Here is a 16,965-nt window from a genome sequence, read left to right as displayed (position 1 = left end):
CTGCTATCACCTGCACGGATTCGCTAGCTAACAGCCAATCAGTGATTAATTGTCACAGATGGGCGACGCCATTTTGCATAGGCTGATCAAGTCTTTTAGATTGAATGAGTTCATCTGTTTTTGAAAATGATTTTTACTTGAATCAACTTTGGTCGTATTTTTAATAAGTAACAAAATCAATAGACTGCTATGATGCATGTACATTGTCATTCATCCAGCATTACTAAGCACATTAGGTTTAAAAAAGTTCTTGAAATTGCCCAGTTAGCCTTTTTATAGTGATTATGATCCCTTATTTAAGTTTATAAATAATAATAATAAAAGTATACCCGTACAGACTGATATTAGATTGTGATACACTTTTCAACTATATAGCCCAGACTTATGTGAAAGTAGATTTTGATAGTTGTCGAGTAGAATTTTTTTTTTTCTTCAATAGGTTATTTTCGTTCGCATTCAGATCAAGTGTACATTTATACATATGCAGTTATTATTTAAAAAATGTGACATAGTATCAAGGGGTCTAAGAAAACAGCATCTAGAAAAAAATGGTGGAAAAATCACAGAAATCCAAACTTTCAATGAACTTTCAACCCCACCCTCTGGGTTTGAATCTAAGCTCCAGCCAGAGGAGTTTGCATGTTCTTACTGGTCTTTGATTGTGTCAATAATCCTCGAGCAGTGGTGCAAAAAAAAGAGGGGGCCGATGGGGCAAAGCGCCGGGGCGCACACCTAATGAGGGGCATCCATATCAATTGCATCACGGAGCAGCAGAGTGAGTTTCAAATGGGTCAGTCTTGTCGCAGTACACACATGCACGAGCGCACACGCACACACAGGTAGAAGTGGGCCAAGCCACATGCTGCTACACACATTTCTATGCACCTGGGACAAGTAGAAGGTCTTCACTCTTTTCAGTGTGTGCTTCTGTAGTCGAGGTCAATTACGCGGCGCTAAAAGGTTTACGTGCATAAGCGCGACAAATCTGCGCAATCACGGTAAGCTGAGGAAGCATCTTGTCCATTCCTTACATGCGAAGAACACATATTTCCCAATTCCCTGCGCAGCCACCCACCCCGGTCCACCCACAACGCACGAGAACAAGGCGGCGATGTGGGGGATGAGTAATACGCGTGTGCTTTGTGGGAGCGGGCTTTCATCCAACTCTCATTTCGAGCTTTTTTTTCCATTTGATTACTGCAAATATAATTAGACAAAAATCATAGATAGATAGATAGATAGATAGATAGATAGATAGATAGATAGATAGATAGATAGATAGATAGATAGATAGATAGATAGATAGATAGATAGATAGATGGATGGATGGATGGATGGATGGATGGATGGATGGATGGATGGATGGATGGATGGATGGATAGATGAGATGTAACTGGCTGAATGACAATTTGGTGACGGAAAATTCATCGTAAAGCCTACGCCTGCCCCAAGTGCATCTACCAATGGCGTGGGGTAGCTTGCTGCTCTAACAAAAATATATGAACAGCAGAGATCAAACTTTCTCACCCATTGTATTATATTTTTTATATCATTGCCAGGAGTAGTACACGTTTCTTTTCGAATTAAGAGCAAATTGATTGGAACATCAAGCAAACTGGTTGCTAAATTTTAAGTGATTCCTTTGCAAAAGATGGCCAGATAGATAGATAGATAGATAGATAGATAGATAGACAGACAGACAGACAGACAGATAGATAGATAGATAGATAGATAGATAGATAGATAGATAGATAGATAGATAGATAGATAGATAGATAGATAGATAGATAGATAGATAGATAGATAGAAAGCTAGCTATCAAGACAGACAGATAGACAGACGGATAGAGATACAGTAGATAGGTATAAGGCTAGCGATCTAGACAGATAGATCGATACGCTTCCTTGAAACGTCTTCCTTCTTCTTCCTGCTTTGTTACCTGCACTCCCTGCAGCAGAAATAACTGCTACGATAACCTAGTTTTTGTCTGTGTGTGTGTGTGAAGGGGAAGCATAGAAGGCAGCAAGGCATGATGGAATAATGTATGGTGTTGAGGGGGCGTCACGAGATGGGGTCATCACAAAATCTCCTGTTGTATCCGTCTAAGGAAAACTACCACGAATATCTATGTAGTTATTTATAGATAAGCTAACAGTTAGCCTTGCGTCTTCCTTTAGTTCATTTACAATGACAATTTGTGTCTTGGCGATTTCGAGAGGCGTGTATGTCACTATACAGGTGGAGCCTTACGATTGCCGGTGGCCATATTATTACGTGAGTGGTGTGCTGCGTCATCTCGAGCGGTAAGGACATTTGCCAATTTTCTTCCTCACCATGTATTGGGTCTTTCATATCTTTAAAATGACTTAAGATGTTGAAAATGGGAACACGTTTAGGGAAACAACGTTTCCTTTTTGGAGAAAAGGAATCAAATGTGTTGATAGATATGAAAAACTTGAGCCAGCAGTGTAATCAATGACGTGTCCTCTCAATTACCCCCAAGTCCAACAGCCCTGGATTTCTGCTGTCCCGACGTCCAAGTTTAGAATTTGGCCTCATTTTAAAGGGATGTTTTGGTCTGAGAGGCAATTTTCCACCTTACTGGACTGAGCAAAATACGTGGATGAAAAAGGGCAGATCTGTGAGAGGGAGGGCTGCGCCGCTGTGGGACTGGTCACAAGCAACTTCAATTTGGCATTGCGTCACAGCGATTGATAATAGACTCCTTAGTATCTTTATAAACATCATCACATATTTTTTTTTTGTTTACTTAGTTTGGTTCAAGAAATTGTTACAAAAGACTGAGTGAAAAGCACATTTTTTCACAGAAGAGCACATCTGTTGTTGGCGCCAGTGTTTTTATCCAATCAACACAGACATAAAGGAAGCGTTCACACATTTATATGTTAATTTGTGTGACAATTTACAGTCAAATCCATAGGGGCTGGCGGTAGATGCAAGAAAAAGCGTGCCTGTGATGATGCTGAGGAAATATTTTCTCTCCATTAAATGTTGTATGTGTAACTGTTTTTCTTTGTACGTTTGAGCTCTTCAAAATCATAATTGTTCATATTTATGAGGAGAAATGAAATATATGAATTCTCATGACATCACTTTTAAAGTGTATTTATTACTAAAAAGGACAAATGCCTTTTTTAGGTGAATTAAATAAAATGATACTAAAGCTGACATACCATTGACATAATATTTTTGTTTGTTTTTTTCCGCCATTTTGCTTCCGCTCAACTTCCTCAGCGCTCTCCACGGCAGGCCCCAAGTAGACCCCCTCCAGTTGCGGCAGATGCAGCCTCAAGACTTGACTGTGCTGCTTTGCTGAGCCATGACAGTTGCGACGGGAACGTCGTGATGAAAGTTCCCTTTTTAATGCCATTTACACCTGGCAGATGTTGGACTAGAAACAAAAAACAGGCCGGTGTAGCTTGCAGCCATTCAGCAGCAGTAGCCTGGAGGATAGACTTTACCTCACCATAAGGTAAAACAGGAAAAAAAAAAAAAAAAAAAAAACATGCCTCAAACTCAGAAAATCGTGCTAATTGGCATTCAAGTTTGTTTCTGGGGAAAAAAAAAAAAAAAAAAAATATATATATATATATATATATATATATATATATATATATATATATATATATATATATATATATATATATATATATATATATATATATATAAATTTTTTATATAAATTATATAAAAAATTATATATAAATATATTATAAATATACTTATATATATTTATATATATAAATTTTTTATATAAATTATATAAAAAATTATATATAAATATATTATAAATATATATATATATATATATATATAAGCATTTTTTGCTAGCGGATTGGAATTTGGTATTTGATTTTAAAATGGTATGTTTAAATTGTCATGGTTAGATGAAAAGATTGTTGCAAGAAACATAAAAATCTTTTGTTTTTATTTTTTTGGTTTCGTCGGGGTGATTTTGAAGCAAAATTTACCACTTAGCGCACCAATTGGAGTCAACACATTGATTTTTAAACTTATATTGACTGAATCACATTATAGAAACAGATAAAGTAGTTAAGATAAAGTATAATGTGCGGTCAAAATAAATAGTGTAATTAATACATGTTAATATGTCTTTACTTGCACAATTTTTGGTGATTACTCAAAGGCGCTAATATATCCCACTTGCAGATTTTATAAAGCAAAGAATGATGCATGGTTCCCGTGAGAGCATGATGTTGCAATGCAGGGATCAGTTTACTACTCCGGTGGTGGAAATTGAATCTGGATCCATGGAAGTTCTCACTTTCCTGCCCTGATTGCGGGGAAGTTCTTCTCACTTGATTTCACCTCTCCGCCGAGGCGGCGCTGTATAAAAAAGGCACGCTTAAAATAGTGTTTATCTCTCCGAGGAGCTCCTCAAGAGAGGACCAATGGCCAAATTTCCAACGTTGAGATATAGGCCAGACTGTTACATGGCTTTGGTAGGTTATGTGGAATCCCTTCACTTTTTAACCGGGGTGTTATTTTATGAATCTGGAAATGCTTTTTTTTATTTTCAACCAATTTTTCCTCCTGCAGCTAAAAACTTCCTTTACCATCCATATCCTCTCCATGGCTCATTTGCTGCCTGTGACAGCTTTGTTAGTTTGCGTGTGAGCCGACATGCTTCTCCCCCTCTCTGAGTTGTCCCAATTATGTTGTTCACGAGCAGACATGTTTTCCCCAAAGACATTTGTGTTTTCAAGGTGCTAATGAATCGTGACTACACTTCCTTGCGTATCTGCGAGAAAATACGTTGACACTCGTTATGTGAAAACAGCAAAATTGCTGGGCAGTTTTGGGAACGTTCAAAGTACATACAGTCGTGCTCCAAAACATCATGTGAGTCACATTTTCACTATATTTGCAGTAAAGGTCTCCCCTGACAGTTAACCCATGGGGGAAATTTTGTTTTTGATGTGTGATGTCAAAGGAAAAGCATACAAAAAAAGTACTAGGAGGCTAAAATATTGCATGCATTGTCAATTCATGACAACATTTCATATGCCACGCTGCCGTCCCTTCTGAATGCTTGCAAAGGGGAGGTCAAGAGGTATATCCTATAGGTGTCAAATTTAGCCCATGTCAGGCTCATTTACTGCCATTCAAAATTGGAAATATTCTCAATTTTGGACAGTTTGAAAACCCGGTTTTATCCTGTATTTCCCCCAATTTTTGCAGAAATCGTTTCAATGACAACTTGCGAACGGGGCGCAATAAAAGTTTTTGTGTTGACAACCCAAAACCACCGTGAGGCGCTAGCAGCCAACTTATGACATTTGCAAGCCTTTCAATGACTTCCATGATTGGCTTAGCCTGGATTCCCATAATGCAAAATCCCTCAAAAGTCATAATACTCTAACTATGACATAATAAATATTCCATTTTCAGTTTCATAAATATATAAATACACAGCAGAGTTACTTTTGCTATTATTGCATTTTTACAATTCTTGTACGTAAGGGGGTCGTAGGTCCCCCACCCCAAAGAAATTAGATATGTATGGATTGAGCTGATGCCACTGAACATTTTGAAGGGTTAAAAGTAAATACATATTTATACTTGACAATGTTATGACCGTTTCAAAGTCAGCTCAAGTTGGGTGATAATAAGGCCAGGCAAGTGAAAAATTCCCAGATACTCTATCTGAAATCATCATGACGATAATGTCATTATGATCTAGGGGCATTAGCCACTAAACTAGCTGGGGGTCAATTGTAAATACATTACCATGTGGGGTTTCTATTTCACATTCCACAAAGTAGGAAAGCCTCAAAAGCACAATCATCAACTTGAAATGACATAAAGGTGTCTTCTCATCTTATTATCATATGCAGTAATTGCCTCAGCGAACTTCTCTTTTTGTAAAATGACTTTGGTAACTAAAATAGGCTCGGACAGTGTTTCTCGAATGGGGGTGTGTGGAGGCAGCTCAGGGGGTAACTGAAATTTTAATATATGCGATTTGATACTGTTACTAGACTAATACCATTATTTCACAAATTAATATTTCATTTATTCTGCTTTGCGATAGTTTTTACATTGTTGCCAAACTGTGGGTGCATATTATACACGGTCACAGCAATTACCAGAATTTGACCCTAAAATTAAGGTTGCGTCCTATACACAGGTGGGTTTTATATCTGGGAATATTTGATACATGTCTCTATTCAAATTAAGAGCAAATTGATTGGAGCATGAAATCCCCTAGTTTCAAATTGTGTTAAAGGGATTCCTTTGCGAAACATAGTAAGCCTTCATGTTGTTATTCATTTTGTCCTCTGTGGTGTCCATTTTGTCTCAGCAAGAAAGCAAAGTTAGATGAGACACCGTTGGAAAGGCAAAAATGTCCAATACTGAGCACACTAGGACTTAGTAGCCTAGCTTGGGGTATCTTCCTTTTATTGCCAGGTTGCTTGTGCTGCTTAACTGTCAGAAAGGGGCAAAAAGAAATGAGACAACTCTCAGCGGAGTTGAAAAAGAATCTAACCCAAATCGTCTTTTTTTTTTTCTCTGTCCCTTGAGTGGTGAAGCACTTCAAGCAATAAGGACTTGCTTGCAATTGTCATCTGATTAAAACCTAATCTATTTTTACATCTTGCCGCATTCAAAGTCCTCTTTCAAATAGAGTGCTTTGAGCACAACACGCTTGGGGATAAAAAAATATATATTCAATTGAACCGATGAAGTTGTTTGATACATTAAAAAAAAAAAAAAAATCCAAAACTTGTTTTGTCAACATTTCAAGGAAAATTAGTTTTCATGATATAAATATTCCATTGAGAAGACAGTAAATTGGCCGAGATGATAGCACCCCTGGAGGCCATTATCAGCATCAAACTACCTTTTCATATTGACAGCAAAAATCAACGAGCTGTCAAAACAACTAAGAGCTAATGATTCTGGATTTAGGCTGATTAGCGGGTTTAAATGCGGTAAATTTGTAGGCCAAGGTGAAGGAACTCATTATCCTTCATCATTAGAGGCTTTTAGTTTGACGTGCGGATTCCTAGTTCTTGCGGTCTCAACGGCAATTAACGTGGCGAGGGCGGGCTCGTCGTCTCTTCATTTACATTTTTGGAAGTTTATTGGAAGCTCGACTGGATGGAGGAATTTCCCATTATGCTTATTCAACGTTTCTCTTTAATTGTCACCTACGTGCCCAACGTTTTCTCCGATTCGTGCAAGCAAGCATCTGTCAGTTGAAAATAATTTTAATTATGCGGGGGATTCATTCTGGTGGGACGAAAGCCATCAGGCACAGAAGGAACCCTCGTAACATGCGGCAGTCTGTCCGCGGAGCCGATTGTTCACGTTTCAAATCGAGATGAGATGTACCTGGCTGAGTGACAATTTGGTGACGGAAAATTCGTCGTAAAGCCTACGCCTGCCCGAAGCGCATCTACCAACGGCGTGGGGTAGCTTGCTGCTCTAACAAAAACATATGAACAGCAGAGATCAAACTTTCTCACCCACTGTACTATAGTTTTTATATCATTGGCAGGAGTAGCACTGTTTTCTTTTCGGATTAAGAGCAAATTGATTGGAACATCAAGCGACTTGTTGCTAAATTTTAAGAGTGATTCCTTTGCAAAATGGCCAGATGGATGGATGGATGGATGGATGGATGGATGGATGGATGGATGGATAGATAGATAGATAGATAGATAGATAGATAGATAGATAGATAGATAGATAGATAGATAGATAGATAGATAGATAGATAGATAGATAGATAGATAGATAGATAGATAGATAGATAGATAGATAGATAGATAGATAGATAGAAGGTATAAACACCGTAAGCCTTTATTTTGCTATGTCTTTCCTTGCCAAATGTCATCGGCAAATAATTTCTATTCCAAGATTTATATTTGCAGCTACATCCTGTATTTGGCTGGCCCCAATAGCTGCAAACTTCTCGTTATCCTCGCTCTCTTAATGAGCAGTTGTTACATAAACCTAATTGGACTTTTGTGTTTAAACACTTCAATTTAGCATACAGTATTCTACTATTACTGAGTTGGTGGAATTTGAATGGCTCCGTTTTTTTTTTCCCCCCCAGTAAAACTGAATTAAATTTGCTCCCAGTAAATTGTTATTCTGCGTTAGCGGGCATTAGCTTCTGAGCAGCCTATATTTAGTCGGCGCTCCAATTCCCAACTCGCAGTGCGATAATTAATTCAATTAAATGCCATATGAATGTATGCTACCAATTATAATCAATTCTGCTTATTCATTACATTTCAAAGCTTTGCCAGACGCTATTTTATAGAGTATTATGGTGATAAATTATTAGTTGCATGCTTGACAAGATTGCATGGACTGCAAAAAAAAAAAAAAAAAAAACGTGGTAAAGCTGTTGTGGCGTTTGGATCACATTCTCTGCCACAACAAACAGTAAGGACATATATTTAAAGCTAAAAATGAAAAGGCATGCCAAATCCCCTTCTTTCTTCTTCCTCCTCCTCCTCCTCACTGTGAGGTCACACAGCTCTAAATGCAATCAGGCCAAGTGACGGAATCGACGCCGGTCTACACCGAAAATGCTGAACGGAGGGAGAAACATTGATTTCAAATGGCCGTCACACTATTGGGAGAAAAAAAATGAATTAGAAAAAGTTTCAGTACTCGCCGCCGTGGCAAATTCTCCACAAATAGAAATGTCAATCGGGAAAACTTTTGCAGCCTTTCAGTGGTTGATAGAGTAGCTCGGTTTCTGCTTATTATGCAATATTCTCATCATCTATCCATTTTTTTTAATTCCCTTTCTAGATGTCGAAGCCAACGCTTGATTTTCGAGTAAAACTCAATGCCTTCATTCTCCTTATGCAACGTGACCTTTTGAGGGTCAACACTCCCCCGTGACTTTGCGCTATTTTAACTTGGGATTTCCTACAAACGAGCGTAGTTTGTGTGGGCTTTTTTTTTTTTTCCAGGAGAGATGTACAGGGTCATGTGTGGATGCGTAGGAGGAAGAGGAGAGTGTGCTTCTAAGTATACCCACTCATGCACAGGAGCGAATATTGCAAATCAGAGCAGTCTATAAACAGACCAGATCTGGAATATTCCTGATTCAATCAAAACTGAATGACATTTATTTCAGCATCATGTTTGCCTGTCGTTAATGACAACACAAGATTTAATAGGAGTCATGTACATTTGAGGGCCATTTGCGTCTGCTCGTATGCGCGTTTAACGCCCTCTAGCGGAAACTTGGTTTCATTGCCACGTAAACTGCTTGCTTTATTTTCAAATCTATTTTTTTCTTCTCAACAGGAATGACCACCAAATAAAATATTTGAAATATTTGAAGTAAAACTTTTTGTTAAGCGGCTATAGTTATTTTACCTGTGAAGACTGGTGAATTTTAACCGCGAATCCGCGGTGACCGTTACCATGACAACAGTACACAGAAAGAAGCTCGAAGCGTTTCTCGTTGAGTAATTCTAGACTTTGTCATTATTTTCGTCTTGTTGCCAAAGTGAAGGAATTCCTTCGCCGACTTTGCAAAGTAGGTTGCTTTCAAATTTCTCTGAGCATACGATGGTGTTCAACTGTGTGAGCGTGTGTTTTGTGATGATGTCATGCTAACGTGTGGCTATGGCGTAATCTGAATTGGACCAAGATAACATTACTGAATAACTGAACAACACTTCCTGATCATGACGAAAAATGCGTGATTATTTTTTTTTACTTTTAAATTAGACATAAAAGATACATTTCTGATTTTCATTTTTTCCTTTTTACAGATTTTTTTCAACCATAATCAAAATTATTAATAGTAGTCATAGTGGTAAAATGTTTAGTAATATTACTGGTACAACCCCTAAATATTTCCAAATCATCTTGAGACCCAGTCTTTGCATTTACTTTCCACTGTTGTGTCCATTTTGTCTCAGCAAGACAACAAAGTTCATTTCATCCGACCCAAACACACGAAACATCTTTAGAAAAGCCAGGTTGTCCTCTACCGAGCACACTGGCACTTAGCAAAGTAGCTCCAACGAGTCAAGCGAGAAAGAGACCAAAAACAAATGTCCACTACAATGGACACAAATTAATATGCTGGCTCTGAGGACGATGAAATTTCTTTCTTGAATGATAATCATGTTAGCATTAATTCTTTACTTTTATGATGATATTGTTCACTGTGTAAAAATATATCTTAAACTAATTAATTAATAATAATGCATGCACATATGAAGCCATCCCATGGGACAGAAAAATGTTTGTTTTTTTTAACTGCCCAGGAGACATTTTGCCAACTTTTTTTTGCACCTTACATTATTCCAACTATCTACTGGAATTATCCATTCAAAAACGTTTTTAACTCATTCAATGCCATGGACGTATTTTCATGTTTTTTTGTTTTTTTTTTAAGAGTCCAGACATTCAATCCCAGATACTTACAGTAAGTATCGATTTAATAATTAAGTATCTGGAAATTAATGTACATAAGTATGTATTTCATACTTATGTATCTGGGATTTCATATCCGGACTCTTAAAAAACGTGAAAATTTATCCCTGGCATCGGCTGCTTAGTCGGGCAGGAGAGTGGATTTATACAACATTTAATGCCAGAAAAGTTCATTATGTTCCACATTATTTATAGATTGTGACGGATATATATCAGGGCCCAATGAATAAATAGCTGACATCATCTATTCTAAAATAGGCAATATATAGGCTGATTTTTTTTTTTTAACAAAATAAGACAATAACACATAAAACAAAGTTAATGCCATTTAAAAAAAATGCTGATTTTTTTTCAATCCTAAAGTTAAGTACTTTAAAAAAAGGGTCAGCAGACCCGTCAAATGTTCTGCTTTTATTCATGCATGAATTGCCCCTTTTTTTTTTAACAGAAGTATCAGCGACATCCCCAGACAGTCACGCAGGTATAGTAGCATATCAGTAGCATTTCATGTGTATCACACAGAAAAAAAAAATATTAAAAAAGTGTATTAACATATTCATCTCTGGGTGTTTGTAGATATTAGGAGGAGAAGGATGCAGAGGGAGACACCTCAGAGTCAAGAAAACTCAATAGATGGGAAAAATATTACATATAAACAAAATGTTGCCGAAAAAGATGATCGGCAAATGGTGTGTATCTGTTTATGTTTACAAATCTGTTATCTGTTGTTCCTCACCTTGTCCTCCATGCACAGAAGAAGCGGAACTTCCCGCCTCTCCCGATTCACGAGAAGACAAATTACGTGGTTGGAATGATGGCCGAGCAGGAGGAAGCGTTTTTCAAGCAGCTGGAGGAGGAAGAAAAGGAACGTGAAAAAGATGAAGCAAAAATGCTGAAGCCAACGCTGCAAATACAAACACCCGCAAGACGTGCGCTGAAAACTGCTTTGTTGAAGCAAAGTAAGCGCAAACAACTTTTTCCACAACTTATATTGTCGTTCGTTGAATTATGTGGCCTATTTCATTCTTAGAGCACATAGTGAGAGAATCTAAACATGATTTAATCTCCATGGAGCGCCAGAAGGCCGTGTTGGAGGTAAAGAAAAGATTCACACTCGGTTTAAGGAGCCGTTCTGAGATTCTGGGTTTTGGTCACTTACAGATCTCACTGATGACAAAGAGGTCGGAGATTTGTAAGATGGACAAAGCCGTCGCAAAAGAGGAGAGAAAGCTGAAGGAGTTGGAGAAGGCCATTGAGAAGGACAATCAAAGATTTCAAGCGTTCCTGAGGGAGAATGAGAAGAAGTCTTTGGAGGCCCAAACATTGTAAAAACTATCACGATTTAGAGTTAGAAATTTGGAAACATCCTCATATTCACTGTTTTCTTTTTTGTAATTATTATTTTAAGAGCTAGCCGCACTTCTTTAAAATGCATTGACGACTCTTTTGCAGAACATTTAACTCATTGACTGCCGCTGAGGGTAATTGATGCCAAAGCTCAATTTTCGACTAGAATCACAGTAAATAGGTCAAAATGGATTTTTAATTGATATAGCTGTCAATTTTTTAATTTATTTCCTGCCAGCTACAGTAAGTAAAAATGAATTACCGACTTGAAATGCGGTCAGAGAAGAAAGTCACTGTCAATGAAAGCAAGTCATTTACAACACTTCAAATGATTTGTGTAAACATCAGCCAAATATGTGGACTGATCAGTTGTATACACTAAAAAACTGTAACTGTATTTTTCACACCTAAAAGCCTTCAATTTTCTCAATAGCTGACAGTGCGCCTTCGAATCCGTTGCGATATGATCGATTACATATTTGGGGGATGAAATAATAAAATAAATTAATTACCATGTAAATTATGAATTTTTTGTCTGTGCATTTCAGTTAGAAATGTATTTTTTTTACAATTAGAATTTTTATAACACCCTGTTTGAAATTGTATATATTTATATATATTTTATATATATGCTTCAATTTTGAAGTAAATCATATGGGGACAAAGCGCAAAAAATGCAGGGTTTTTTTGTCAAAGAAAGCGTGATTTTATCAAATAAATCCTTGATTGAAAATGTAAGTTTAATATTATTTTTCAAGTTTTTAAAATCTTGATTCCTCTGCTATCAAGATGTATTTTTCCCATTCTTCAGTACTTTCCACAAATCAAATGTATTCTTAATTTCTGATTAGCGAATGCATAAACGCAACCCCTACCACGACTGTAGCTTCTATTCTATGTACCTTATAATGCGATGCACCCTATATATGAAACCAGTTTTAAAATTGGCCATTCATTGAAGGTGCACCTTATAATACGGTGTGCCTTATAGTTTGGAAAATATAGTAGCAAATTTTCTTTCAATTCCCAGCTCTGCATTATCAAGATTTAGGTTGAAGTTGTTGACCTCTTAAATATTTGAAGACCATTTGGCTTTGAGACTTTTTTTCAAACCTTTGACCGGTAATGTGCATGCCTTACAAAAAGTTAGGGATATTTGATTTTTAAACAATATTGGTTGTTTCTGTTGTCAGTTTAGAACAGGAGATCAAGTCCAAACAGGAGAAAACGGCCGAGCTCCAAAAGGTGACTTCTGAAATAGCGACACTAAAAAGGTGCCTCATTTCTGCCATCCAAAACCTCACGTGACCGTGCTGGTCTGATTATAAATGAATCTGAATCAAGCCTTGTCTTATTAGTGAAGTTGCCCACTATGAAGAAATCCTCCAAGAGTACAAAAGATACAAGGAGCTTCTCTTCAAGTTGTCTCCTCCAGAATGGCAGCAAGCTCAGAAAGCAAAGCTTCTCAGCAAAGTCCAACTACGTAAACAGAGTGAGGATGGACAGAACAAGGAGCTCGCGGACTCAACTTTCATGCAAGGTAGAAGTTTTTTATGAGACGCTCGGAACCACAGTATGTGACCAAAGGACCAGAAGAACATCGTTATTGCTTTGTTTATTGGTTTTTAACTTTCTTGAGTGTACACACAGAAGTGGAGAACCCAATTGTGAGTGCCCAGCCTTCAGAAGAACAGTCCTCCAAAGAGCGCATCAGGTATTCACCATACACAGCATTCTACAACCTATTACTAGGGATGGGACAAGACAAAAATCCGACAAGATGAGATTGAGATTTGGGCCATTGATATACATTGATCAACATATTTTTTAAATTTAAAATTAAACTGTAAAATTTAGACAGAAAAAGCTCTCTCCCCCTATGTTCTTTTTCAATGGGACAAGTGATGTCAGACCCCCCAGAAGATTTTTAAGAGATCCTTTCCTAACAATTTTTCTTTACATTTTAGAACCCCGAAAGATATTGAACCAGATGGCGACAGTTCTGAATATGAGGTCAGTTTTCTTGAACTTTGCTGTGGCTTCTTGCTTACTGACTTGCAAACTTGCATTCACGCAGGACGATCCAGAGTTATATTTCACTGATCCTAAGCAAATTATTGAGCTGATGACAGAGCTAACTGAGCAGAACTTGTCATTGATCAAGAATTCAACAAGGGCCGAGGAGACACTGGAGGAGCTCAAACAATCCATGGAGGAAGTCCGAAAGAGAACGTAAGTGCCAGCTATCTTTTTTCGGGTCAAGAAATGTTCCTATGGATTGCGTTCTCATCAAAACAAACTTCGGAAAATACTTTTATAAGTATTTTCATGGCCTGAGGGTTCTGTATTGTTTTTACTGGCACTAAGCAACTTTATGGGGGGTGGCAGGCACCCAGCCACACAAAAAACTACAAACATGGTGACTGCAATACGCACAGTACGTACATACATCACTTCCCATTTTTCCCTGGCAGTCGAATCAAACGTCTACGCGGGATTACTGATGTCATGGCAAAAACAACAGAGAAAAATTTGAGTAAAAATAATCAAGAAAAAGGGAGGGGCAAACCGGATAAAAGGACAGTCATAAATCAACACAAACCCGCCTTTCACGAGCGGCGTCATCTCAAAGACGAGCAGGGAGTTCTGACCAAATAAAAATGCTAAAGCTAATGTTAGCTATCAGAAATGTGTGAATAAATAGCCATCAGCTAAGCAGTTCGAAACACATTGAACTAGAAATGTAGTCGTGAATTACTCAAAAAACGACTGTATTTTTGCGTCACAATTAAACAACAAAAACTGAAACCTTTTGAATGGTTCTTAAGGAAAGACATTTTTCACAATTAAGAACACTTCCCAGGGATATTTTATATATTTTTTTTTACATTCTTTCATCAGAATCCGAAGATCAAAAGGTTTTTTTCATTTAGCCAGTCTTTTTACCCGTGTTACACATTATTACTCAAAGCTAACCTATGCTAACACTGTAACTTCTTTTGCTTACATCATGGTTTGGACATAATAATTATACATTATATATTATTTCTTGAATTACTTTTTGTAAATCAGTGCCCCTGTAATGTAAAGGAAATCTCTTGCTCTTGCGCAAATATGCAGATGACAAAAGACATTAATTTCGCTCTAGTCGGACCCAACAACTAGTGTACACATTTGAAAGTCTTTTTTTTTTGCAAAAAAGTGAAAAGGAGGAAGAACTGCTGACTCAACAAATAGATGACACGAACAAGCGAATCGAAGAAGAGAAAACAAAAGCTTCCAAGCTGAAAAAGAAGGTTCAGCTCCATGTTTTGATGAATACAGAAGACGAGGTGAGGAAATTTCACCGCACTATTCCGACGTAGGGACGGAAATGGCATGACTTTTTATTTCGTGGATGTCCCCGCTTGATCGCAGGATGAAATGATGAGGGCGCTCGGGGAGAAGGTCTCTGAGGTGTATAGATGCTGCGTGGATGACAGGGAGAGCAGTCAAAGCACATTGGAGAAGCTGGCCAGCATTGAGAAGCAGATGTCTTCACTGCTTCACTGCCTTGAGGACATCCCCAAGGAACGTTTGGAAACCATGCAAAAGATCAAGGACAGCGAGAGACGAACTAGGTATAGACGTATTAAAAATAAGGATTTTCCCTTAGAAATGTGGTCTACCATGTGTTTGCTTGAAATTGTGTTTTCCTAAGGCAACGTGAAGAAAAGTTGCGGTTGCAAAGAGAGAAACAAATGGAAAGGATAAAGAGGTATTTGGAAAGGTCCCTATCTGATGCCAAGAAAACAGTAAGTAGATTTTTATCGTTATAGGTGCCTCATATTTACTGTAATATAATGATTCAGTCAAATAATTTTTTCTCTGCTACTAATTTTTTCCAGGATTGTTATATTTGTATTATTATTATTATTATTGTAATTATTATTTGATATTTACTCATATTCCAGGATTTTGCTGCAATCGTTTTTCCAAATGAACTGATACTGCAGACATAAAGCAATAAATGCGAGCCAGGTTGCATAGGCGTATAAAAAACAGAATGTCCATGCTTAGTGAGGTCTTCACACTTAATAAAAGAAGTTTCAGTTAAATGTGTCTTCAGTAAAGTATAACTGTCTTAAATTACACAGCTGCACATTTACAGTAAAGCTGTGCTGCTCAATTATATTTTGCCAAGCCCCCACAGTAAAGAAAAAAACCTTTCACGCCCCCCCACTCAACGCACCGACTATAAATATGATCTATAAAATATGCATATAAAATATACCTAAACTTGAGCCTTTTTAACATTAAGAAAAGAAAAAGAAAATATAAACCAACTTTCAACAAATGTTAATTATTTTGGACAGCGTTTATACGAGTTACAGTTTAATCTAAAGCAGAAAACAGAATCAAGTGCATCAAAGTGCCTGAAATAAAAAAAAAAAAAAGATGACAATTCTTATTTTATTGTGGTTACGCTTCATATTACCAAAACAAAGCCTTTTCCTGGGGTCATTCAAATGTTGCTAAACATGTTCAATACATTGATGTAATCAGATCATTTTTACAAAAGAATAAGACATATTTCAGTTATATTTGAGCTCCAACTATCTGTTTTTCAGAATGGACGTAAACTGATGCCCCGGTGCATCCCAATTGCTCAGAAGGTCAAAGTCAAAAAAGTGCAAAGTGCTCCTACTGATGAGGGCTTCACCGACTACTTCTTCACATCTTTAGAAATTGACTAAAGAAGGAAAGTAAAATTTTGTAATGCCTGATTTAAAGTGTGAAAAAGCTACACCATTAAAATGCAGCTTGATTTTTTTCAGTTGTGTTCAAGTCTCTTTATTGTGTGCGTGCTGTATGTACGTTCTAATGTTTTTGTGTGTTTAAATTCGTGCACTCCCATGTTTCTGCTTTTTCAACCTTTTTTGTACCTCATATCAATTTCATCCAAGCACCCAAATCATCACAAGGCATTTTTAGACGTTAAAAAAAAAAAAAAATAGGGTGTTGTCCCATTTGTGTCTACTTTTGTTGAGGTATCCCTCAGATTTCATTCAGAAAAATCCCGAAGATTAATGATGTAATATCGTCTGTTTTATTTCTTGCTTGTCAGTGTGAAAATGATTTAATTAAGGACAGTACGCATTCAATTAAATCATT

The 16,965-nt window shown here is 37.2% G+C and overlaps 1 protein-coding gene across 1 annotated transcript; it reads left to right on the top strand.

The window, feature by feature from the left end:
- The first annotated feature begins 9,431 nt into the window (after window positions 1-9,431).
- LOC148413504 (cilia- and flagella-associated protein 100-like) lies at window positions 9,432-16,586 on the top strand. The gene is made up of 15 exons (XM_088430789.1): window positions 9,432-9,556; window positions 10,913-10,945; window positions 11,041-11,153; window positions 11,219-11,423; window positions 11,495-11,559; window positions 11,626-11,789; window positions 13,005-13,085; window positions 13,170-13,351; window positions 13,462-13,525; window positions 13,779-13,824; window positions 13,889-14,043; window positions 15,014-15,143; window positions 15,229-15,431; window positions 15,512-15,605; window positions 16,422-16,586. The coding sequence occupies exons 3-15, from the start codon at window positions 11,058-11,060 to the stop codon at window positions 16,545-16,547; spliced, it is 1,611 nt and encodes a 536-aa protein (XP_088286915.1). The 5' UTR covers window positions 9,432-9,556; window positions 10,913-10,945; window positions 11,041-11,057; the 3' UTR covers window positions 16,548-16,586.
- The last annotated feature ends 379 nt before the right edge of the window (window positions 16,587-16,965 follow it).

This window comes from Hippichthys cyanospilos, chromosome 13, assembly GCF_059441005.1.
Source record: "Hippichthys cyanospilos isolate Australia breed blue-spotted pipefish chromosome 13, RoL_Hcya_1.0, whole genome shotgun sequence".
NCBI lineage: Eukaryota > Metazoa > Chordata > Actinopteri > Syngnathiformes > Syngnathidae > Hippichthys > Hippichthys cyanospilos.
This window is presented reverse-complemented; position numbering and strand designations above follow the sequence as displayed.